Source organism: Acinonyx jubatus, chromosome C2 (assembly GCF_027475565.1).
Source record: "Acinonyx jubatus isolate Ajub_Pintada_27869175 chromosome C2, VMU_Ajub_asm_v1.0, whole genome shotgun sequence".
Taxonomy (NCBI): domain Eukaryota; kingdom Metazoa; phylum Chordata; class Mammalia; order Carnivora; family Felidae; genus Acinonyx; species Acinonyx jubatus.
The window spans coordinates 150957202-150983273 of NC_069384.1; the positions used below are offsets into that span (position 1 = coordinate 150957202).

The window sequence follows — 26072 nt, forward strand, 5'->3', positions numbered from 1 at the left end:
GCTCTTCCCTGGCTTACCAAAACGCACTTACATGAAGAAACCCAGGCTCTCTCTGCCTGTCAGACTGTCTACTCTACGTACAGTATCCTCGGGCCCTGGGAAGTAAGGAAAAGTTCAAATGAGTCACCTGGTGGAGAGGCTGTGTCTCCTGCCAGGTCTTCTTTAAGGAGAGGCTTTACTAAAAGGTTACAATGAGAAACACTTTCTACCGAAAAGGAGAACAGACTGAATTTTAGTGTCCGTCACAGCACGGGAGGACCACAACCCGAGAGAAGGAAAGTGAAGAAGACAGAGGAAGCTTCATGCCGTAAGAATGTGTGTCCTGCATGTGGTCTTCTTACATAACTCATCTGCCTCATCAAGTAAGGAACACCGTGTACAGAAGCAGAGGAAGGAACACAGGGGGGATGACACACATATCCCGCTGGACAAGGGTCAGAGCACAAAGGCCACGACACACACTGGCTCATTCTAAGGCCACAACCCGGTTTCCATTTCAAACTCTTTGTTACTGTGTAGAAATTAAGGAAATCGGTGAAAGATGTGTCTAAAACCAGCTCTGATCTTGTCAACCTCAGCTCAAGGGCTAGCCAACCCCCCCCCCCCCCCCCGATGCCTACAGGCAACACTCAGAAGTCATCCCGGGCCCTCCACACTCTGTGCAGCCCTGGAAGGAGTCACTTCCAGCACACAGATCCAGTGTTTCAGTCGGACCAGACGACTTGTCATTCCAAAACCCAATGTCCTGCCTTGGACCTTCTGTCTAGACTTTCCCTCCCGTCTGAGCGCCTCTATTAAAACCAAACCACACCTGCATACACCTCATCCCGCTTTAAAGCCCAGCAGATACACCTGCTTCTCCACGATGCCCCCCTTGACCTTCTCACAAGCAAACAGGAGAACTCTGTGCCTCTCTTAACAGCCCCGGCTACGTTCTGCATCACGTCAAGCTTAACTACAAACAGCTCCACTTTGCTACTGTAGAGTAAACTCCTTAGAATTAGGGACAGTGTCCAAGTTCATCTTCTTATCCATCGGGATGATAAACAGAAGGCCACATGGAGCAAGCGCTCAATAAACACGCAATAAATTAAGCAGAGCGTCTGCTACCGATGTTCTAGATTGACCTGTACACTGTGATGGCACAGTGACAGCCTCATCATTTGTAGTAACCAGGTGCACTGAGTGTTGAAGACAAAAGACCAGGGAGAGCCCTCGGCAGCATGGCTTCCCAGTCAGGCGTCAGACGGGGCGTGGGGACATCCCTTCCAGCTGTCTCCTCAGGCACAGCCTCAAACCAACCGCACGGCCCTGACGGCGCGAGCTGGCGCCCGACACATCTCACGTTTGCGCCGGGTCTTTCTTCAGGAGGACTCAAGCTCTGTAGGGCTCCTACCCTGCACAGTTCACAAACTCCAGAAGACACGGTCTGAGGCACGTAAGTAATTTATTTAGCGACACTGGGATCACAGCTTTACATTCACAAATGAACCAATACGGCTAAACTGCTGAGAGGCTTTTTTTTTTTTTTTAAGATATATCCTTCTCCCTTCCCTACAATAACAAGGTAACATTAAATTATTTACCCCACCTCAAATACGGGCTGCTATCCAATACAAGCCTTAATAAGAGGAAGCTATATGTCATTAGCTTTATTTATTTTTTTATTATTTTTTCATTAGCTTTACTTTTAAAACGATAAGGAGAAAATTAGTTTTAGCTGTTCTCTGAATTAAAAAAAAAAAAGCCCTTTAAGAAAAAAAATACTGAATCACTGTGAATTAATATATCCCTCTGTATTACATGTTCAGGATCACACTAGATATTACTTTAATTTGAAACTATTTGATATAATGAAATGAGATTTCTACAGATATTATGGATTAAAATGACTTCCATTTCTATAACTCCTAGTGTTTAGCAGAATCTATAATCTATAAGTTCATAATATTCTTTTAAGAGATTTCTTATGTCCTTACTTTTTAGGCTTTTAATATACCTGCCAAATTAATCCCTGAACTGGCTTAGCACTCCTTGACTTAGTAACCCCCCAAGGGACCCCTAAGTTAAAAACACTGATTGCTTCTAAAAATGGAAAACTCATGATCCCATCCTCAGCCAAGGTATATGGACAATGTAAAAGTTTATGAAGGTAAAAAGTTGAAGCAATGTCGGAAAAGAAATTGCTTTAAATGAAAAATTTGTTTGAGGAAAGGTTCATGAATTTCCCTAAATACATGGTTCAATTCAATTCAAGATATCTTTACCAAAAGTCCAATATAAGGCTCTTTTAAAAACACTGCAGGGGATACAAACAAGAAAAAGACAAGACTATACACTCAAGAACCTTACAATAATTTAATATTCCAGAAAACAAATTTAGCCAAGCATTATTACCTATATGATGTGGTAATTTTAATGACTGATATTCCATATGTTTTGAAATGATTTTCTCACTGTAACTAAAGTAAAATATTTAGAAATACCCCTAAGTAGTCATTCTTAATTATGACCATTTCCAATACTTCCACATTATCCTGAAGTTTCCATGAAAATGAAATCAAATTTTGACTTGACTCTAAAATTTCAAGTCAAAAGTAAAAATACCCATGTTTTACAAAATATGAAGTCAATGAAATTTCTATTTTTAGTATTTAGCATCATCCAACAGTAATTTTTAAATTAATATTTTATAACTGAAACAAATATAAGCAAGATCTACAAATCATTTGTGTAAACAACGAACTATAACACAATTACCTATCACCTTTTAGCATGTGTGGTCTGCTAACAATAAAATATGGCATCAATACGTGTATTAAAGTATTAGAAGTGGGCACATTTCCTTTTAAATTAAGCCACACGCCAAGTCACCAGAAATTATTTATACCTTAGTCTCACGACCCATCATATACTCAAAAAGCACTTTTCGCAAATACTCAAACTCAGTAGGTTCTCCAAAGAGCGAGACATCAGTATGATACAAATTGCCACCTGTCAAAAAAAAAAAAAGATCAAATCTTAAAGAAAATCCAGATCAACTACTTATTAGACACCAGACAAAGCAAGGCATAACTCTTATATTAATTATATTATACTGTGTAGTACTGTACATACATACATAAATAAAGTATTTCAATGGTATTTTTCCCTTGGAAAAGAAAATTAGAATTATTATAGCAATTTTATTTCTCAAATCTTTTCCTCCTCTTCCTCCTCCTCCTCCTCCTTTTGGCATGGCAATTTTAAGACTATACTTAAGAAACACAAAGATTCCTTAAAACTGGTATTTCTCTCCTCAATATTCTGTGGTTGACTGCAGATAGTCCACAATGAGTGAAATTAACAATAATGTTTATTTTATTAAGAATTCATTATATCAGTATAGTATTCTAGTTTTTCTAGTATTCCAAACCTAAAAGCACTTAGGTTTAAATCAAATTCTCAAAACTGTTTTGAAACACAGGATAGATAAAATAACTCGAAAACACATGAAATATTAATGCCATTATAGTGGTTTTCAAATATTTTGATTTGACATCTTAAAGCCTGTCATAAGAAGTTACAGTTCATCTGTTAATCAAGCCCCATTTCAGCCTAAAAGTAAACAATAATTACAGTTCAGGTATATGAAATCACACTGAATATTACTACATGTATATTTATGCCTTGATAACTCCGAAGTTTTTAAAAACCTGAATCAATAACAGGAGATCACACTGTGCCGTAGGATAATATAATGAAGCTTCCACTATAAGAGCTATGAACAATAAGTGAGCCTCTAAATGCCAAAGCTGAAAGCAGCCTTTTATTGTAACTTTATATTCCTTTTGGCTTAGAATTTAAGTCACCATTTTTTCAGTGAAAAGAAACAAACAAATGAAAGCTCCTGAAGTACTATTCACACGTATGAGATTGGCAAAGTCCCGAAAGTCGGATAACATCTGAGATTGGCAAAGTCCCGAAAGTCGGACAATTCCAAGCACTGGTGAGTACACAGAACAACGGAGATGCCTGTGCATGTGTGGAGTGAGCTGATACAAGCACTCTAAACAACTTCACATTACTTTGCAGAACTTCCTAAAGTGGAAGGATGAGCATGTTCTATAACGCAGTAATTTAATTCCTACCAGTACATCCTAGAGAAATGCTTCACATGTACACCAGAAGTCAATGTTCAGTTACACTGTTTATAAAAGCAAAGTTAAGACAATTCAAAGGTCCACCAATAGGAGAATAAAGTATGGTATAAAGATACAATATATTGTGCAAATCAGCATTCAAAATGGTTAAACTATAGCTTCACACACATTAAATTAAAATTAACAACTCAGGAAACTGATGTTGGCAAGGATGCAGAGAAAGGGGGAAACGTTTGGACCGTTGGTGAGCATGCAAACTGGTGCAGCCGCTCTGGAAAACAGCATGGAGGTTCCTCAAAAAACTAAAACTAGAACTAGCCTACGACCCAGCAATAGCACTACTAGGTATTTACCCAAAGGATACAAAAATGCTGATTCGAAGGGGCACACGCACCCCAACGTTTATAGCAGCACTACTGACAACAGCCAAAGTATGGAAAGAGCCCAATGTCCATCCACTGATGAATGGATAAAGATGTGGTATACGTATACAATGGAATACTGCCTGGCAGTGAAAAATAGTGAAATCTTGTCATTTACAACAAAGTGTATGCAACTAGAGTATATTATGCTAAGTGAAATAAGTCAGAGAGAGACAAGTATCATAGGATTTCACTCATATTTGGAATTTAAAAAACAAAACAGATGAACATAGGAGAAAGGAAGGAAAAAAATTAGGTAAAAAGAGGAAGGAAAAACATAAGAGACTCTTAAATACAGAGAACAAACTGAGGGCTGCTGGAGGGGAGGTGGGTGGGGGAATGGGCTAAATGGGGGACGGGTATTAAGGAAGACCCTTGTTGGGATGAGCACTGGGTGCTGTATGTAAGTGACGAATCACTAAACTCTACTCCTGAAATCAATACTACACTGTGTGTTAACTATTGTGAATTTAAATTAAAAAAAAAAAAAAAAAAAAAAAGGTTGAACTATAGCTTCACACCTATTAGAATGAAATCCAAAATCATAATGCTGGGTGAAATAAAGGCAAGAATATGCAGAATACATATAATATGATATCATTTGTATACAGCCCAAACATTAAAGTCAATTGTTTTAGGGAACAGTACGTATACACGTTAACAGTGGTTACCTTCGGGAGAGAACAGAGAGATACGAGACTAAAGAGCAGTACGAGGAGCACTGACGATGTTCTAGATGGTGAATTCACAGGTGTTAACCGTCTTCATACTTGATATTTACACCTTGTGTGTTTATACGTTTGGAATATTTCACTTTTAAAAAGCATACACTTTTAAAGACCCAATTCACTCAAACCACACTTAGCAAATACAGAGCGCCCAGAACTAAAAAATGACAATGTACTATTTCCTCTTCAAACACCATCTCTCTATATATCATACTTAAGTGTGATTGACGCAAAGTGTAAGAGTGTACAATGTACGCTTTTCAGAAAAATAATTGATTTTATTATTATAAACGTGTGGATCACTTACATATAGCCATTTTCCTGGACAAGTAATTAATACTGTTTTCCAATGCATGTACCCTTTCCTGTCTTCTCCCTAACAGTGGCATATAAAAGAAATGTCTTCCTCTTTTTATAATTCTTACTTTGGGTTTTAAGCAATGAGAGTGGAAATCAGTTATCACTCAAATAAAGATGCTTGCCAAACTGTCTACCCATTGCTTCTTGTGAGTCTTTCCAAATAACTCTGTGGGAATATTGCTCAGCATTTTTAATACAATCCTTTACCTGGGCCCAATTCCAAAATGTACAACTGGAAAATCCATTTAACTACACTTAACACAACCTTAATCAACTAAGCGTATTACAGATAATTTTAGTTAAAAGCAGACATGCTCAGATATCCTTCAAAAATGCACAAGAATGTCTCCTGAAAATGCATTTAAGTGGAAAATAAAAACGAGAAACAAATTTTACATTTACAATCATACCTAAGAATAAATGTAAGAAGAGAGGTACAAGAGGTACTCAGAACAATAAACATTATTGACTGAAATTACAGAAGGCCTAAGTAAATGTTGAAAGAGCATGATTATGGGTTGGAGACTCACCCATATAGGTGCCAATTCTCCTCAATTTTTCTATAAATTCAATGCAATCCTAATCAAAATCTTCCCACGTTTGGGTGTGTGTTATGAATGCAATTTTACAATCTGATTCTAAAACTTAAATTGACAAAGAGTTAAGAATAGCTAAGACATTCTTGAAAAACAGAAAGTAGGAGGGCTTCCCCAACAGCAAGATATATTATAAAGTCATCATAATTGAGTGAGGTGTTAGAGCAAGCAAAGACAAATTCACGTAGGAGCTATACCCCAGATAGATAACAGGGCACATTTCCGCTTACAGAAGAATGCCAGTTAATATCTGCACAAGAAATGGTAGAATCTGAATGATCACCGTTACACAATGACTGGTGAAACAACCGATGTTGGCCAACGATCACCACTGGGTGCTAACGTCTAAGGCGAAAGGTGAGGAATCAGACTGACGGCACCCGGAACCGTGTGAAAGATACTGCAAAGATAACGTGTGTCTTTTGCCGGGAGGCAACATACAGTACGGCTCCCTTGAGGAGGCACCACTGTCAATAACACAGTCTACATCTGATCAAGCCCCTCGTTCTAACTACTAGGGGCTGGAATACTAAGAGTTCAGAACATGTGAAACTTGAGCACAAGTAATTTGGTCTCTTCAATAAATAAAGAGGAAAAGAAGAGAGAAAGAGAGAGGGAGACAGAGACAGACAAGGAAGGCAGACTTTTAAAAGAGATTTAAGCAATTTCTCAATCAAATGCAAGGTACGGATACTACTTGGCTACTGTTTCAAATAAACCAACTGTTTACCACCATCACCACAAGAAAACATTTGTGAAGCTACAGGTAAGTTTCACTGTGACTAGTTATTTGAACATACTAAGGAATTGCTGTGAAATTTTTTGGTATGATACTAGTACTATGGTTATTGGTTTCATTTTATCTTATTTTTTTTTTCAACGTTTATTTATTTTTGGGACAGAGAGAGACAGAGCATGAACAGGGGAGGGGCAGAGAGAGAGGGAGACACAGAATCGGAAACAGGCTCCAGGCTCTGAGCCATCAGCCCAGAGCCTGACGTGGGGCTCGAACTCACGGACCGCAAGATCATGACCTGGCTGAAGTCGGACGCTTAACCGGCTGCGCCACCCAGGCGCCCCTTGTCTTATTTTTTAATGTTTATTTATTTTTGAGAGAGAGAGAGAGAGCATGAGCAGGGGAGGGACAGACAGAGAGGGAGACACAGAATCCAAAACAGGCTCCAGTCTCTGAGCTGTCAGCACAGAGCCCGATGCGGGGATCGAACTCCCAAACCGTGATATCATGACCCGAGCCAAAGTCAGATGCTTATCCGACTGAGCCACCCAGGTGCCCCTAGTACTACAGTTATTGTTAAGGAATCCTTTGTATAGATGTATACTGAAATTATTTATATCAAATAAGATATGATATTTAGGACTGACTTTAAAATAATCCAATAGAGCAAGGTTAGGAAAGGTTGGGGGTACAGATGTATCAAGATTAGATATGTCTTAATAATTGTTGAGGGTGATGTGTACATGTGTGTTCATTATATACCACACTTACTGCTTTTCTATGTGTCTAAAAAATAAAAAAATTAAAAGACAATAAAGACACCAGCTAGTAAATATCTTTACAATACATATATACATATACACACACACATACATATATGTATACATGTATATGTAGTATATAAAACAAGGATTAATATTCAGAATTGTTTTAAAACTGCAAATCAAAGGAAAAGGGGAGATAACCTAATCTTAGAAAACAAAAAAGAAATGGCTGGGACTTCGCAAAAGAAGAAATACACACAGCTAAAATGAATGAATAAAAAAATGAACAATCATATAAGATGTTCAACATGATTACTAGTAAGAGAGAGGTAATTAAAATCACAAGTAGCTTAGCATTAAGGGCCATAGCCAAGCATTAAGGGCCTTTAATAAATTTAGCGCCGCTGAATTAATTTAGCACCAGCATTAAGGGGCTGGAGTGACAAGACCTCACACACACTGCTGGTGGGAATGAAAACTAGTACAAAAAACATAGAAAACAATCTCCTATGTTATCTTCAAATTGCATCTAGTTTGCCAATCTAGGATAGGATGAGCGTGAAAGCATTCACATCCTATGACTCAGCAAGCCCGGTCGTAGCTGTACAGAGAAAGTCTCTCACGTGAGTACGGGGAAGACGTGTACAAGAACGTACAAAACTGATAAATCGAATTGAGCGAACAAGAGCCACACACAACACAGACGAATCTCAAAACTTGTATTATGCAAAAGAAACAAATACAACCTTACAGTATGATTCTATTACATAAAGTTTCAAAACGAGCAAAATCTAAACAAAACATTGTTTAGAAATATATACATAGGTGGTACACAATGAAGAAGAACAATGGTTAACATAGAGTCAGGAAAAAGTCAGGGTGAGGGGAGGAATAAAGATATTATTGCAGAGGCTTACATAAAGGTTTCTGAAGCACCGGTCAGTAATCTTTTACTTCTTCCTGTACGATGGGTGTTTATTCTGTTGTTACTCTTTAGAAAGACCCAGCATGGTCACCTGGGGGGCTCAGTCAGTTAAGCGTCTGACTTCAGCTCAGGTCACGACCTCACGGTCTGTGGGCTCGAGCCCCACGTCGGGCTCTGTGCTGACAGTTCGAGCCTGGAGCCTGCTTTCAGATTCTGGGTCTCCCTCGCTCTCTGCCCCTCCCCTGCTCATGTTCATTCTCTCTCTCTCTCTCTCTCTCTCTCTCAAAAATAAATAAACATTAAAAAAAAACAAAAAGGCAGCATGGTGAGGAGATAAATGTGCATATTCAACCAGACTGATTGGGTTGGTGAGAGGATTAAACGAGCTGAGATACGAAACAGCGCCTCACACTTAGGGTGTTCCCCGCCTTTCGAAAATTCACATCACGCCGCTTCTCTTTCACAAAAGGCCTGCATCAGTACGTGCCTCTGCTAACCGCAAGATATCTAAAGAGGCTTTTTGCTTTTACGAAAAAAGGTGAAGTGAAAAGCGTGCTCGGCATCCATTCTGCAGTAGGCCATCAGAGACGCGGCACAGACCGCTGCAGCCAGCGCAGCCCCACCTCACCCCTTCCCTAGCAACCACACTCAGTATCGGCCACTGTCACTTTGCACCGTGCCTGTGAGCATCTGTGTTTTATCTCGATTGATTTTGTGCGTCTGTTAGCAAGACATGTCTAAGGTATCAGACAGGCCTAAGAGAGGAGATTTTTCGGGTCTGGGGATGCTAAAAATTTTTTCCACATAAATTAATGGTAATTGCTTCTTTGTTTTACACCATTTCAGCTAACGAAAGGTATGACAGGAACGCTCTGCTCTCGGAGGAGGGAAGGGACGCGTACAGGTGTTAGTTATTAAATAAACTGGACGTGTGTGTTCATTTTACAATTTAAAACTGAGAACAAAAGAAAATGATAAAAATCTGAAGGTGAAACTAACAAAAAGAATCGACAGTATTCTCTATGCACTGCTGAGCACTGATGCAGCAGTTACGCTGACGATCGCATCTGCTGACTTAGACAAGGCAAACAATCCTTGTAGCAGGAGTCCTCTCTGCAATGAGCCACGGGCCACTTCCAAGGCGGTTTTCTCTTGTTTTTGAAGAGCATTTTGGAAAGAATCCAAAGCGAGGCCTTGCTTAATTTAATTAAAAATCGTGTAATATCTTGTCATTTCATTGCATTAAGTAAGAGCTTTCAAAAACACAAAGGAAAGGTTTAGATTTAGGCCCTAGAGCTTCCCCGAAGAAGCAGAAAGCTTTACAAAACATTTAGCAAAATAAAACTATTCTTAATGAAGTGAGGTGTAAAACTGAGAATGGAAAATTGTAATGAGATTATTCAAGGACCATGATTACCTCACGATCGTGAGTTTACATAGTTGTATATAACCATGTAAACACTCAAGTTCATTTTTAAAACCCTTTGTAAGCAGTGTATTTATTTCAATCAAGACAATATTTCCAAATCATCCTTTCCTACCTTGAATATAAGAATTTTTATGAAATTATTTTCTCCCTAAATCCAAGCTTAAAGTTAATAATTGTGGCATTATTATAATAGTAAAAAACGGAAGCATCTAAAAGATATAACTGTGTCTGTATGAGTACATACAGTAGATTACACAAATGTTTGCATACATACAGAAGAGTCTGGAAAAATATACATAAATTGCCACTAGGTCGGTTCCATCTGGATAGTCCCAGTTACACACTGCAGCAGTCTGATTTTTTTTACAATGAATACGCATTATTTTGTTTTAGATTACTAGCATGCTTTCCTTAAAACTAGCTGTTATCAGTGAATTACAAAGGTAAAATATATTCATGGTAAGAAGAGACGCGCAAAGACAAAAACAAAAATCATCCCTAAGTGCACCAATAGGAGATAACCATGGATCACATAAGAGACCATTCATACCTTTGTAAGGTGTCCCCACAGTTGTTGCATATACATTCTTTTCATATTTCTTCAAACGGTCTTCTAAATTGTGAATCTAAAAGTAACAAATACTCAAATTGTATCATAAGATTCACACAGAAACCATATGTAAAAAAAAAGGGCTTCTGTAGGCACTAGGTTCTTTAATACTTAAGACAGAATACAAGCAAATACAATTAATACGAATGGTTTCTTAGATATGGCACCAAAAGCCATATCTACAACAAGCAAAAGAGAAACATATCTACAACATATCTACAACATACAACATAGAGAAACATATCTACAACAACAAAAGGGAAAATATACAAAATGATCTTTATCAAAAGTAAAACTTTTGTGCCTCAAAAGATATTATCAAGGAACTCAAAAGAGAACCCACAAAATGGAGAAAACACTTGCAAATCACATACCTGATAAGGGACTTGTATCTAGCATACAAGTGTGAAGCATACAACTAAACACGAAACCAAATAACCCAACTAAAAAATGAGCAAAGGACTTGAACAGACATTGTTCCAGATAAGACATGCAAATGGCCAACAAGCAGATAATAAGATGCTCAACATCATCAGTCATTAGGAAAATGCAAATGAAAACCATAATGAGAAACCACCTCATACCAACTACCATGGCTATATCCAAAAAACTTGTTGGTGAGGATGTGGAAAAACTGGAATCCTTATAACTTTGTTGGTGTGAACATAAAATGGTGCCACCACGTAAAATAGTTTGGCGGTTCATCAAAAAGGGAAACATATAATTACCACATGATCTAGCAATTCCACTCCTGGGTATACATACCCCCCAAAACTGGAAATAGGTACTCAAACCAAAACTTGTACATAATGTTCCTGATGGCACAATTCATAATAGCCAAAAGGTAGAAACACCCCAAACATTCATAAACTGATGAATGGATAAACAAAGTACGGTATATCCATATAATGAAATAGTATTCAGCCATAAAAAAGTATCGAGTACTGATACATGCCACAATGACGAATCTTAGAAACATCATGCTAAGCAGAAGAAGCCACATAAGAAAGCTAGGTTTTGGGGCGCCTGGGTGGCTTGGTCGGTTAAGCGTCCGACTTTGGCTCAGGTCATGATCTCACGGTCCGTGGGTTCGAGCCCCGCGTCGGGCTCTGTGCTGACAGCTCAGAGCCTGGAGCCTGTTTCAGATTCTGTGTCTCCCTCTCTCTCTGCCCCTCCCCTGTTCATGCTCTGTCTCTGTCTCAAAAATAAATAAATGTTAAAAAAAAAAATTAAAAAAAAAAAAAAAAGAAAGCTAGGTTTTATATGATTATATTTACAAAAGATATTCCTAACAGGCAGATTCACAGACACAGGAGTAGATCAGCAGTTGCCAAAAGGTAACAAGGAATGACTGCTTAATGTGTTAGGAGGTTTTCTGATGGGGTGATGAAGAATTCTGGAACTAGATAATGGTGATTGTTTCACAACACTGTGAATGAACTAAATGTCAATGAACTATGCACTTTGGTTAAGATGGTCAATGTTACGTTATGTGTATTCTGCCACCATAAAAATAACTAATACAAAAATTGCCATGCTAGCAGTTGGAAAATTTGAGGATGCTAAAAGAAGGGAATTTTCAGGCAGCAATCTTGAGAACAGATGAGAAAAGATAAACCACTGGGAAGTAGGAAAAAATTAAGTAGCATTGGGACTTAGCGTCCATAATTTTTTTTAAAAATATTGTGAAAATTTTCTATCATACTCAGCCGCAGAGAATATAGTACAATTAATGCCCATATGCCCATCCATTACCTAAGTTCAACGATTATCAAGATTTTTGTATGTATGACTTTTTAAGAAAACTGGAAAATCCCCAGAGATGTAGCCTTCAAACAGCCTGCTGACTTGTGTCGTTCTCTCTCCGGAGTTTGGAAAAAAAGACTACTAAAGATGATGCACCACAGACACACGTACACTGGGACTTTTATGCTTGTGCATCCTTTTAGGCACATATACATAATCCTTTTTAAATCTAATAATTGGACAATATATGGACAAAACTTATTCAAGTAAGACAACTTAGCCACTAGGAAAAAGTAGTAAAAATTGATGTCAAATATATTTTTCCCTCTGATAAAAACAAGAAAATTCCTTTCTTAATTTTTTTTAATGTTGATTTATTTTTGAGACACAGAGACAGAGAGAGAGAGAGAGAGAGAGAGAGAGAGAGAGGGAGAGAAAGAGTGTGAGCAAGGGAGGGGCACACAGAGAAAGAGGGAGACACGGAATGCAAAGAGGCTCCAGGCTCTGAGCTGTCAGCACAGAGCCTGATGCGGGGCTTGAACTCACAAACTGTGAGATCATGACCTGAGCCGAAGCCAGATGTTTAACCGACTGGGCCACCCAGGTGCCCCAGAAAATTGCTTTTTTAAAAAACTTAAGTTATTACAAATTAAACAAAAATTCTTATCCAAGATGTTAAGCACTGGAAAGAGTTAAGATGCAAATGTTCTTGTTTAAATACATGCGATCGATCACAAATTTAAGAGATATCCTCTAGCACATTCAGATTTGGGAATAAAATTTCCTGTGCAAGACAAAATGGCAAAGCCAACTATTAAATCAGTATGCTATCAGGTCTTTTTTAAAAATTAGCTAAATGAGATCCAAGTACATACTAATGTAAATTTTAAGGCAGTCAATTTCAAACAGAAGGCACCAATTAAACCCGTACCTGTTCTCTGAACTCTTGCTCTTTCAACTTTGAATCACTGATTAGAGTAGTCTTCTGTGCTAGTTGTGTCTGAAAGAACAAAAGTCAGATCTGAAGCGTGTATGAATTTCATCACCGCCTGAATATACTACTATATTGCTTCGTAAAATTTTCCTTGCTAAAACAGTTACCTTTATGTTTCAACTTAAAACACAAAATACTCCTGAATACAATACACAATACAATACAATATACAATATACTGCCTTCAGTCAAATTCAATGAAGAACTAGTCTTACCTGTAACTCCATAATTGTTACCTGAAAATGGAAAAGAAAAAAAATGAGTGGATACTACACTAAAATCTGTAGCAAACAATAAAATAGAATAAAGGAAATAACTAGAAAATAAAAACTTAGTCTTTTGGAAGTGATAAGATTTGAGATGAGACAACTTTAAATATTTGCTTTTAACCTGGTCTATTTTGTTACAGAAACTATTGTAGTGTGGATGCATACCAACATAGGTAAACACAAAGAAAAAGTACTGGAAATTCACTCACCAAACTCCTAACAATGACTACTACTTGGCAAGGACAGGTGCCCACCAGAGCAGGCTCATTCTATATACTTACGTATTACCTCTTTTATAACAAGAATATATTCATTTATTATTTCTATGATTCAAAAAAATTAAACATATTAACATCTATTTAAAGCATATCGGCCTCTTAGGGAAACTTCTAAAGGACAATTTCTGGGAATCCACTCGAAGCTATAATCACAAACTATTCTTCATTGAACTCAACACTGATACATAACTCACTGTCTCCCAGAAGCACCAAAGATGCTCAAGAAAGGATAAAAACTCATGAAGAATAAAAACATTTTTTAGCGTAGAAATAATAATTAAGGATTTTTTTAATGTTTATGTAATTTTGAGAGAGAGAACAGGGGAGAGGAAGAGAGAGAGAGAGAGAGAGAGAGAGAAAGAGACTGAGGATCTGAAGTGGGTCTGCTCTGTCAGCAGAGAGTCCGACGCGGGACTCGAACTCACAAACCGCGAGATCATGACCTGAGCCAAAGTCAGATGCTTAACCAGCTGAGCCACCCAGACGCCCCTTTCTTTTGACACAAGGTAAAGGACTCAGGAGACCTTCTGAATATTAATTTCATGTTTCAATACTGGAAGGCATCCCAACACAGGTCAAAGTAACACCATATGCAACGATGCTTACTTATTCTGATACTAAGGAAAAGAACACGTAGTGAAGTACATGTACTCTCCTCAGAGAATTAATGTTTAACAGCACCTGGTCTATTCAAATCGTGACCAGATGGCAAAAACCAAAAACAGGAAAACTAACTTGCAACTATTAAAGAAATAGAGAAATAGTCCAGTAAACCTGCTGGGTGCTAACTGCTAAGATATATGCACCAAGTAGTGCAGCATAGCAGAGCCCCTTATAAAGGCTTCTCCTCTCCATCTGGAAGAAGTGATCCAGGCAACGGGTCGTCCAGAAAATTGCTCCCTGGTCACTGACATTCTATAATGAATCCTCTACAGCTCTCGACGAGGAGGTCACGAACCTCATGGCCTCAGGCCGGTACCCTGTCCGGCGTCTCGAACTGGGGCCCACAAGCCCTATCAGCGTGCATTTGCTGGGGTGCAGACCGGGAAAGCCAGCCACACGGCAAACATGGCCTATCTTCATAGCATCGATTATACGGCTGGAATTCTAAAAATGCCTTGTTATGTACTGCCAGGTAGCCCTGAATCCAGTCCCATTTTCCAAAATAATCCCACTACATTTGCCTCTAGTCCATTAACCAAGGAGAAAAACAGAAATTGTTTTTCTTACTCATAAATAACCAAAAACAATTTATGTGACTATAAATAAGAATGTGTTATAGAAGAGAATATAAAGTCTATACGAATATTTAGCACAAAGTATAAAAATTTAAAATTATCATATTTTCAGTGTGCCTGGATGACTCAGCCAGGTGGGCGTCCGACTTCGGCTAAGGTCATGGTCTCATGCTCGTGAGAGTCCCCGCGTCGGACTCTGTGCTGACACCTCGGAGCCTGGAGCCTGCTTCGGATTCTGTGTCTCTGGCTCCCTCTGCCCCTCCCCCACTCATGCTCTGTCTCTCAAAAATAAATAAAAACATTACGAACTTTTTTTTAATTATCCAATTTTCTATGGACGCTTTTTGCCTAAGCCGCTGGGCAATGAGGTTCACTTTCCACTGTATTCTTTCTTTCTAAGGAAAAGACTAAGAAGCATTGCTGTAACAGAAATGTCCAGGGGTGCCTGGGTGGCTCAGTCAGTTGAGCATCTGACTTCGGCCCAGGTCATAATCTCGTGGTTCGTGAGTTCAAGCCCCACATCGGGCTCTGTGCTGACAGCTGGGAGCCTGGATCCTGCTTCGGATTCTGTGTCTCCCAGTCTCTCTGCCCCTTTCCTGCTCACACTCAATCTCTCTCTCTCTCAAAATAAATAAATGAATATTTTTTTTTTAATTAGAAAAAAAAAAAAAATGTCCAGGCTCAGAATGCCTGGGTGGCTCAGTTGGTTGAGCGTCTGACTCTTTTTGGCTCAGGTCATGATCTCACAGTTCAGGAGATCGAGCCCTGTGTTAGGCTCTGCACTGTCAGTGTGGAGCCTACTTGGGATTCTCTCTCTGTCTCTCTCTCTCTGCCCCTCTCCCACTCATGTGCACACACACACTCTCTAAATAAATAAATAAACATTTAAAAAAAAAAAAAAAAGAAATGTCTAGGCTCTGAAGTCTGGCAGATGAGGTTTAAATTCCCAACATAACATTTATAGTGTGAGCTTGGACACTTTATTTAACCTCTATGAACCTCGGTTTCACTGCCTATAAAACAGAGGCAAAAACCTCTCTCCTCAAGGTTTTGGGTAGGATTAAATGTGGTAGGTATGCAGGTTAGCAGGCAAGTCAAATGACAGAAATGACAGTGTCTTTAAGAAACAGCAGCAAAGACCAGTTCCCCTCACTTTATCATTGCTAGGATTCTCCTCCTGATGCAGCCTTTGCTGGTATTTATTCTGTAGCTCCTCGAGTTGAGTCTGGAGGTCCATTACTTTAGCAGTCATTTCCTCTTCACGAGCCTTTAGGATAAAGACAAACAAGTGTTAATTAACATATCAAAAAGAACATCATAGAGAGGCAACGCAGTATATGGAAAACCACCTCTGAAGGAGAAACAAATACCTAAACAGTTTTGGAGGCACAAACCACTGTTTCTATGATCAGTCATGACTATGCTCTACACACCTTCTTTCATATCCCACTTTAAACACCATGCTCGCCATTCCTACGGTATCACTGTTCCCTTTCACTCCCTCTGTCCCCACCCCATAAAGCCCATTGAGCAGCGTCTTTCCCCTGAAGCTAGGGCTCTCGGGTTTGAACAACCAGCAGGTGTTCGCCAGGTGGTGACAGAACTCGACACAGAGCCTGGGTGTTAGGACTCTGCCCTTTTCCACATTAGGATTTGATTTCCAGAAAATACCCGTTCACATAAACGAGTAGAGGGGCGCCTCAGTGGCACAGGCGGTTAAGCGTCCAACTCTTGCTCTTGGCTCAGGTCACGATCTCATGGTTTTGGAGTTCGAGTCGCGCGCTGGGCTCTGTGCTGACAGTGTGGAGCCTGCTTGGGATTCTCTCACTCTCTCTGCCCTGCCCCTCCCCTGCTCATGCTCTCTCCCTTTCTCTCTCTCTCTCAAAATAAACAAATAAACTTAATTATGATGGCGTGGAGCCTGCTTCAGATTCTGTCTCTCCTCCTCTCTGCCCTCCACTTGTGCTTGTTCTCTCTCTCTCAAATAAATAAACTTTAAAAAAATTATAAACTAGTACTTTTAGGCACAGCAGTGCTCAACCAGCTAGTAACATACTGATCACAAGAAGTTGTGCAGGCCTTCCCCAACCCTTTGGAAAAGCCGTGACAATCAAGAAATGATTCTTTGTCCTGGTTCAGTACACCTGCACATCTATACATGTGCCTCCCAACAACACCAGTAGTTCTCTGGGCTAAAACGTTCAACTAAAGTCTAGGTAAAAAAAAAAAAAAAAAAGATAAGTTATTGTCCAGTGTATTAGTAGCCATGTAATGTCTCCATTTGCCCCAAACTTAACAAAAAACAAAAACAAAAACAAACAAACAAACAAAAAAACAAAGCTGAAAAAGTATACGTGACTTATCGGTCCAAAACTCCTACTTAGAAAATTTGGTATTCAAATCATTCTCTCTTCTGCTTTGATTACCTTGTAAAGGCTATTGCCCATTCTAGATTTCTTCATTTGTCTTGATAACTGCCCTGACTTATCATACAGAGCAGTCCAGACCTCTTCTTGCTCTTATAAATCTTGCAATAACCTTTGTGCTGAAAGAACATTTGGAATTGGAATATTGATCAGATTTGAGTAATGAAGACAGGACAAGTGTTTGCTGAGTAAGAAGCTAAACAGGAAAAGCAGCAACCAACGGGTATGTGATGTAACAGATGCTGACTGGACAGGACCATCATCCCCAAAAACAAACAAAAAGAAACAGGCCCCTGGCACAAAATAAGGCAACGAATCATGGGGACACTTGGAAAATTTACTTTTAAATGCCACTTGTCACGAAACAGACCGACTGAGAAAGACTGAACCCCTTCCGGCAACATAAGCAGGGCCATCTGGTAACCAGCCTCCTCAGACATCTCCCCACTGAGGCTCGCTTGAACCTAGCCTCCACCCCTAAAACACCAGCAACCACAAACTCTTGTCAATGTTATTGCCCACGGTCTTGGTTTACTGTTTTTATTCTACCACGGCATATCCTGTGTGGACGTCTATGTCAATGTGGTTTAGGCACCTTTGAAAGGATCACCTCTACAGCTACTTATTCAGTTGGGCTCAGGTTTTAATACGACAATCAGCGATGTCTGACATTTCCTGTGACAGTTGTGGGACACCAATCTACAGTAAACCCTCTAAGAATTAGGAGAAAAATCCCTTCTGTGTTATCTTGTACTTTAAGAAACAATTTTGTAACTTCCTTTGTAAAAGTATTCTAGTCTCTTGGAGGAGGAAAAAAAAGTACTGTTTACTTCAAAGTAAAAACAATAAAGAAAACTCATTAAATTCAACGTTAACGCACACCATGGAAATTATGTTTGAGAGTCTAGTTATTATACCAAAGCCAAATCACTAAAATGCAGCCCATGTCAAAAGGAAACCAGTTTTGTATCATGTAGCCACGGTACAAAACTTCCTCCCAGTGGGATTGCTTGGAGTTGGGACCAGGCTATTACTTAAGCTCACTTATGTGAGCACTCCATTCTTCCTTGAAGATGTCACCAGTCCCTCTTCCCAAACGAATTCTTGCCTGCCGTACCACGTGCCTCCTCTTTCGAATTCACCAAGTATCTGGTCTGTGCCAAGTACATAGGGCCATAGCTAGGTCCTCAAGACTAGAGACGATAAACAAAACCCCTCCCCACCAAATGCTTGTAATCTAGGAGAAAGGACAGATACATTAATATTTTCCTACACACATTATGTATGTATGAAAAAAGTTACATGTTGTAAGTGAAGTGATGAATACAGGTGAGTACCAAAAGAACACAGATGCAATTAATTCTATTTAAGGAGTTCAAAAAAAAAAAAAACTGTAAGGGAAAACAGTATGATGCAAAAAAAAAAAAAAAAAAATTCAAAAAGCAAACTTTCGGTAGAAAAGGGAAAAAATAAGAACATATTTCATTTTTGTTTCTGTTTACATAAGAAAACACTGGAATATTATTACAGAAACTAATCATTGACTTCTGGTTCAACATGGCGACATAGGAAGGTCCTGAACTCACCTCTTCCCACAGACACACTGCGTCTCCAACTACATATGAAACAATTTCCTCTTCAAAAAAACAAAACAAGAAACAAAAGCCTGGCTGAGTGATGACCACACATCAGGCAAAGAGGGGGAAAAAACACACTGAAGAGGGCAGGAGAGGCTAAGATACAACCTTGCTAAACCCCATCCCCAGTGTTACAACCAACAACTGGGAGGAAACTCAAAGCCCAGAACTTCTCCCTGAGGACTGAAGGGTTTGAAACCCACACTGGGCATCCCAACTTTTAAGACATATACTTCAGAGACAAGCCCCCAATACATCTAACTTTGAAAACCAACAGGGCTCCCATCCTGAGACCCACAAACTGTAGTGATCTGAGTAACCATTCTTAAAGGGCTCACCAAGGTGCCTGGACTCACCCACCCCGGGGCCCAGCTCCCAGGTAGCCAACTGCACCCAGACTTCAAGTGAAGGGGACGCACTTGCTTACATTAAAGCGTCTGCCTGAAGGGCAGACATCTGATTTAACACACACATCTAGGAGGCCACAGAACGCTCTCCAGGGACACAGACTGGCGGGTGCTATTTTTGCATGCTCCCTTTGACACGTTCCAGAGCACCAGTATCTCCCAGAAGGCAGCTTTTACGTGCATCTGGTGCCTGGATGTTTGCAGCTGCCAAGGTAGGGGACACCTCCTGATCACATTGCTCTGGAGGTCAGGGGAGCTTGTGTGCCTAGTCTCATGAGACTGTCATAATCAATGTCACCCAGAAAGGAACCCCATCTGGGGTCCCAATTTTTACAGCTGCTGCCAGGGAACACTGCTACATTTCCTGGCTCTAGTGGGCATTGGTCATGGATCCTGCATAAATGTACAGGAAAGAGGTCTTAAACAGCTACCACCCCAAGGGCAAAGCAAGAGGCAACAGACGCAGGAGTTCAGAGTTTCTGTGAAGGAGGCCTATTGGCTAATCACCATGACGGTGGCCTAAGGAGAAGGCTTCTGCTGAAACAAGCACGTGAGGGCAGAATGTAATCTTTTCCTTGGGCCATCTTCGAGCGCACCCTCTGCCACCCTCCAGAGCACCTGTCTCCTGGATGAGACGCGTCTGGTCCCCTGGTTCTTGCCACTACTGCCCACGGGACACCCCTTGATCACCAGGCCCTGGTGGCTGGGACGGCTTGCGTTTCTGGACCCCATGGGACTATGGCAACTGGAGAGCCGGTTCTTCGCAGACTGCCACCCCCGGGGCGCTGCGCAGAGAGCGGACTGAAGTACACCCTGAAATCTTACTGTGAAGGAGGCCTCTTTGCTTGTCCCGGAGCTTTGGCCCAAAGGGCAGGCTTCAGGTTTGGCTCACATTTTGTGGCCAGTGGAGCTGCTCTCAAGGAACACAGGCTGTGCATGTCATTAGGGGGCTCTCCCCGCCTCTGCCGTGCTCCAGCTTACCAGTATCACCCAGAAAAGAGCTTATAAATTCATTTGGAGCCCTGAGTTTTGGGACTGCCACCCAGGGTACCTACCCAGATTGCCTACCTCTGGTGGCCAGCAGGGCTCACACTTGCTTACAGTCCCACAGGACTGTGTACGTTTGCCTACGGTTAAAAGCTGATCCCTGAGGGTCGGGCTTCCAGTCAGCATGAATCTAGGCGCTGAGATCCTCCCTTCTGAAATACTGACAGGTGGCCGCACTTCCTCAACTACTGGGAACCATTAAAAAATATAACAGGCTGCTCGGACAAGCACAAAGGATTAAGAGAAAACCAACAACTCAGGCAGGGCTGGATAGTAAGATTCATCCCCTACATGAGGCCACTCCTTCAAGACTGAGAGGGGTGGTTGTTTCATCTACTGTATAATCACTTATAAAGCTAGTTCACAGTTAAAAGACAAAAATAGTAAAAATAATTATGGTTATAATAATGAATAAAGATAAAAAGAAGACGTAAAACGAGGGGCACCTGGATGGCTCAGTTGGTTAAGCATCTGACTTCAGCTCAGGTCATGATCTCATGGTTTGTGAGTTCAAGTCCCACATGGGGCTTGCTGCTGTCAGTGCAGAGCCTGCTTCAGATCCCCTGTCTCTCTCTCTCTCTCTCTCTCTCTCTGCTCCTCCCCTGCTTGTGCTCTCTCTCTCTCTCTCTCTCTCAAAAGTAAATAAACATTATTAAAAAAATGTAGAATGTCACATCGAAAACAAAAATGTCACAGAGTGATTTATAATGCTGGGCTTTACAATAGAATCAAGCTTACGTTATCGACTTAAAATACTGTTATAAGTTGTTTTATGTAAGCCTCATGGTAATCACGAAGCAAAAACTATAGTAAATACACAAAAGAGAAATATAAACATACGGCCAAAGAAAGTCATCAAACCGTAAAGAAAGAGAACAGGAAAATCAGCATGGAACAGAGAGGAACTACAAAAACAGCCAGAAAACAATGAACAAAATGGCAATAAGCATATACTTATCAAGAATTACTTTAAGTGTAAATGGACTAAATTTTCCAATCAGAAGACTCAGGATGCCTAAATACATTAAAAACAAGACCCATCCGGGGCATCTGGGTGGCTCAGTCGGTTAAGTGACCAACTTCAGCTCAGGTCATGATCTCACGGTTTGTGAGTTCGAGCCCCACAACAGGCTCTGTGCTGACAGCTCAGAGCCTGGAGCCTGCTTCGGATTCTGTGTCTCCCTCTCTCTCTGCCCCTCCCCTGCTCATGCTGTCTCTCAAAAATAAATAAACATTAAAAAAATTTTTTTAAAACAAGACCCATCTATATATGCTGCCCATAAGAGACTCACTTTATTTTTTTAGTTAATTTATTTTTGAGAGAGAGAGAGACCAAGTGGGATGGGGGAAGAGAGAGAGAGAGAGAGAGAGAGAGAGAGAGAGAGAGAGAGAGAGAGAGAATCTCAAGCAGACTCTGCACTGTCAGCACAGAGCCCAACACAGGGCTTGAACTCACTAACTATGAGATCATGACCTGAGCTGAAATCCAGTCAGATGCTTAACCAATTGAGCTACCCAGGCACCCCTAGAGATTCACTTTAGATGTAAGGATACACACACCAAAAGTAAAAGGATGAGAAAAGGTATTCCATGCAAATGTAAACAACAACAACAAAAAGCCAGGGAGAATATCAGACAAAATAAGACTTTAAAACAAAGACTGTAAAATCAGAGACAAAGAAGGATATCACATAGTGAGTGATAAAGGGGTCAGCTCAACAAAAAAAGACAAAACTTTTACAAATATTTATGCACCCAACATATGCACACCTAAATATATAAAGCAAATGCTAACAGACCTAAAGGGAGTAATAGACAGTAATACAATAATAGTGGGGGACTGTAAACCCCACTTACATCAATGGGTAGATCATCCAGGCATACATAGATAACCAATAAGGAAATAATGGCCTTAAGTGACATGTTACACCAAATGAACTTAACAGAAATATACAGAATACTCCATCCAAAAGCAAGAGAATACACATTCTTCTCAAGTGCACATGGAACATTTTCCAAGATAGATCATATGTTAGGCCACAAAACAAGTCTTAATAAAGTTAGAGGATTGAACTCTATCAAACATCTTTTCCAACCACAACAGTATGAAACTAGAAATTAATTACACAAAGAAAACTAGAAGGCATAGCCCAGGGAATATAGTCCATAATACTGAAATAGCATTGTATGTTGATAGATGGTAGTTATACCTATGGTGAGTGTAGCATAACATATAGAGAAGCTGAATCTCTATGTTGTACACCTGAAACTAATGTAACATTATGTGTCAACTGTACCCAAATAAAATTTTTTTAAAAAACACACACAAAGAAAACTGGAAAATTCACAAATATGTAGAGAATAACCACATGCTACTAAACAACCAAAGGGTCAAAGTAGAAATCAAAAGAAAAAAAATCTTGAGACAAAAATGGAAATAGAACACACTAAAATTTATGGGATGGCAGCAAAAGCAGTTCTGAGGGAAGTCCATAGTGATAAATACCTACTTCAAGACGCATGAAAATTCTCAAATAAACAACCTAACTTTACGTACACCTCAAGGAACCAGAAAAAGACTGAATGAAGCCCAAAGTTAGCAGAAGAAAGGAAATAACACATTGGAGCAGAAATAAATGATCTAAAGACTAAAAACACAATAGAAAATTGATCAATAAGACTAAGAGCTGGTTTCTCTAAAAAGATATACAAAAATGACGAAACTTTATCTAGACTCTCCAGGAAAAAAAAAAGAAAGAAAAATCAAATAAATGAAAGCTCACTGACTTACTTATCCATGATAAATAACTACTGCCCTCCCCCAAATTCCTTTCTTAGAGAGAAGTCTTCACAAATACATGAAGCTAATGAAGGGTCAGTGCTCTCCCACTCATTCTGAAGCTGTAGGGAAATCATTTAACTGTGCTGAACTTGCTTTCCCTTCTGCAAAGAAAGAAAGAAAGGAAGGAAGGAAGGAAGGAAGGAAGGAAGGAAGGAAGGAAGGAAGGAAGAAAGAAGAAACAAAAGAAAAGAAAAAAATAAAAAGAAACTAAACTAGCTGTAATGTATCTTCCAATTCCAACATTCTCTAAGTATTCAAGAAACAATAGTGTCTTTTAAAGCTTTTCACATTTATACTCTATGGAAGTGTAAGAAAACGTGAAATTATTCAAACCTTTTCATCATGAGATCTAAAGTTCAAAAATTACACAAAAGTGGCATTTCTATGTATGTGCCTTTCCTGGAATTTCAGCCTTTTCAATTGCATTTAAAATAATTATTATTACACTCTGTTCCTGACTCAGACTTCCCTTGCTGCCATAGTCAGCTGAGGCATGATTCTCTGATTTATGGATTCTTAAACACCAAACGGTTCCTGGCATATAGTGAAATAAGGCTTGGAGTAACTAAGGAATCTACATCCCAACAGAGCATGATTTACATTGTGTTACACTTGAAAAATTTCTGGAGTCCAAAATATTCACTGGCATTCACGGCTTATTTTGACACATAAAAATGGCCATGCCAATCCACCACAGGCAGAATAAGTACACTCCACCAACCTTCCACTAAATATAAAAGATTTAGCTGATGCGTTCCATTCTTCCCCCATCTTTTTTCTCCCTTGAGAGCAATAAAAACTATGCAAATTGGTTGGGGATGGCCCTCCTGGAAAGATCCCAGCTGGGTGGCCACGCTCATGCACACACTAACTGTCCCATTACCGAGACTCGGCCCAAGCACAAGCTCTCGATTCTTAGCCTGGTTCTCTTACAACTCAGTCTGACTCCGAGAGAAAGAGGAGAAGAGAGCCCATCTCCCCCGTGGTAACTCACTGTTGCTTCCACACCTGCCAAGTGGACTGAGCTGCCGGGTTAGCAGAATCTGATCAGGGCACTACGATCCCGGCAGAAATCAGTCAGACTCCTTATAAAGCTGCATAGAGTGCCAATATCAAATTTGGGTCATACTGAGCCTCGACACTAGACAAACAGGACATCTGACAGCCCAATCTTTAGCGCCACCATGAAATCTATTATAGCTGAATTTCAAAAAAGAGAAAGAAAATCAAGTACATCAAGGATTTCTTCATATCTTTTGGCTGTTCTTTGTAAATCATCTTCCTTCTCTGCAATTTTTTTATATAACTGATTTGTCTCTTCTTGATGACTTTCCAAAAGTTCGGCTTCCACTTCCTGGGCTTTATCTAAGATACAAAAAATGGGCACACAAACAAGAAAACACATTAAGGAAGAATTAATATCTATCTCCCAATTTCAGTTCCCAATCAAATTTGCTAAAAACCAGTTGGTCACCTGTCCCCTCTCCCAGAGCAGAAACGTCTTTAGGAGGCAACTAAGTAGCTAATGTTTCAGGTCCTTTCGCCGGCTCCTCCTCTCCTAACGGCGAGCCGATGCCAGGCGGCTCACGTTCCCGTTAGAGAACTTTCTTGGGTAGGAATCACTTTTTTTCTCCAGTTTAATTACTTCAGGCACTTAGCACAGTGTGAAAACAGTGAGTTTAAATTATAAATCGTCTCTGCTGATTCCGACTTGTTCTTTACTGACTCTAAAATAGGACTTACCAATGGTTTCTTTTATGGTCATTTCCAGCTCCTGTTCCTTTTGGGCCAGCTGCGTGTGGAACTCCCTCATCAGCTGTTTTAGCGTAGAACTGTGCTTCAGCTCGAGATCTTCCTGCTCCTGTCTGCGTAACAAAAATATAAAGAGCTAACAGCTGTCAAACACAAAACAAGCTGTAAAGAGTCACCTAATCTTCAGGATGGTGCACATAACAAGATCTCACTAGTATAAAAACAGGTTTAAGGGCGCACATGCGTGTGTGTGTGTGTGTGTGTGTGTGTGTGTGTGTGTGCGCGTGCACGCACGTCCAGAAACAGAAAACTCCTGGGAGGATACGTAAACTAGGATTATCTCTAGACAATGTCCTGGGGATTTAAGAATTTTTCTTTTCCACTTAACACTTTCATCACACACTGGGGCGCCCGGGTGGCTTAGCTGGGTAAGGGTAAGCGTCCGACTTCGGCTCAGGTCATGATCTCGCGGTTGATGGGTTCGAGCCCCGCCTCGGGCTCTGTGCTGACAGCTCAGAGCCTGGAGCCTGCCTCGGATTCCGTGTCTCCCTCTCTCTCTTCCCCTCCCCGGCTCGCGCTCTCTCTTTCTCAAAAATAAACAAACATTAAAAATATCAAAAACAAAATTTTCATCATACACATCTATGTTATATAATAATGCGAATACTAAAAATAAAATGAGAAGAGTATTTACTGGGATATACACCTAATAAGCATAATCTTCC

The 26072-nt window shown here is 40.0% G+C and overlaps 1 protein-coding gene across 11 annotated transcripts in view; it reads right to left on the reverse strand.

The window, feature by feature from the left end:
* GOLGA4 (golgin A4) overlaps window positions 1–26072 on the reverse strand; it is a 118829-nt gene that overhangs the window by 11955 nt on the left and 80802 nt on the right. For all 11 annotated transcript variants that reach the window (XM_053221705.1, XM_053221704.1, XM_027040657.2 and 8 more), the window contains 7 exons: window positions 25339–25460; window positions 24830–24960; window positions 16390–16503; window positions 13667–13687; window positions 13390–13458; window positions 10653–10728; window positions 2891–2994 (listed from right to left, as the gene is read on the reverse strand). In XM_053221705.1, coding sequence (XP_053077680.1) covers window positions 2891–2994; window positions 10653–10728; window positions 13390–13458; window positions 13667–13687; window positions 16390–16503; window positions 24830–24960; window positions 25339–25460 — 637 coding nt within the window. The remainder of the gene's footprint in view (window positions 1–2890; window positions 2995–10652; window positions 10729–13389; window positions 13459–13666; window positions 13688–16389; window positions 16504–24829; window positions 24961–25338; window positions 25461–26072) is intronic.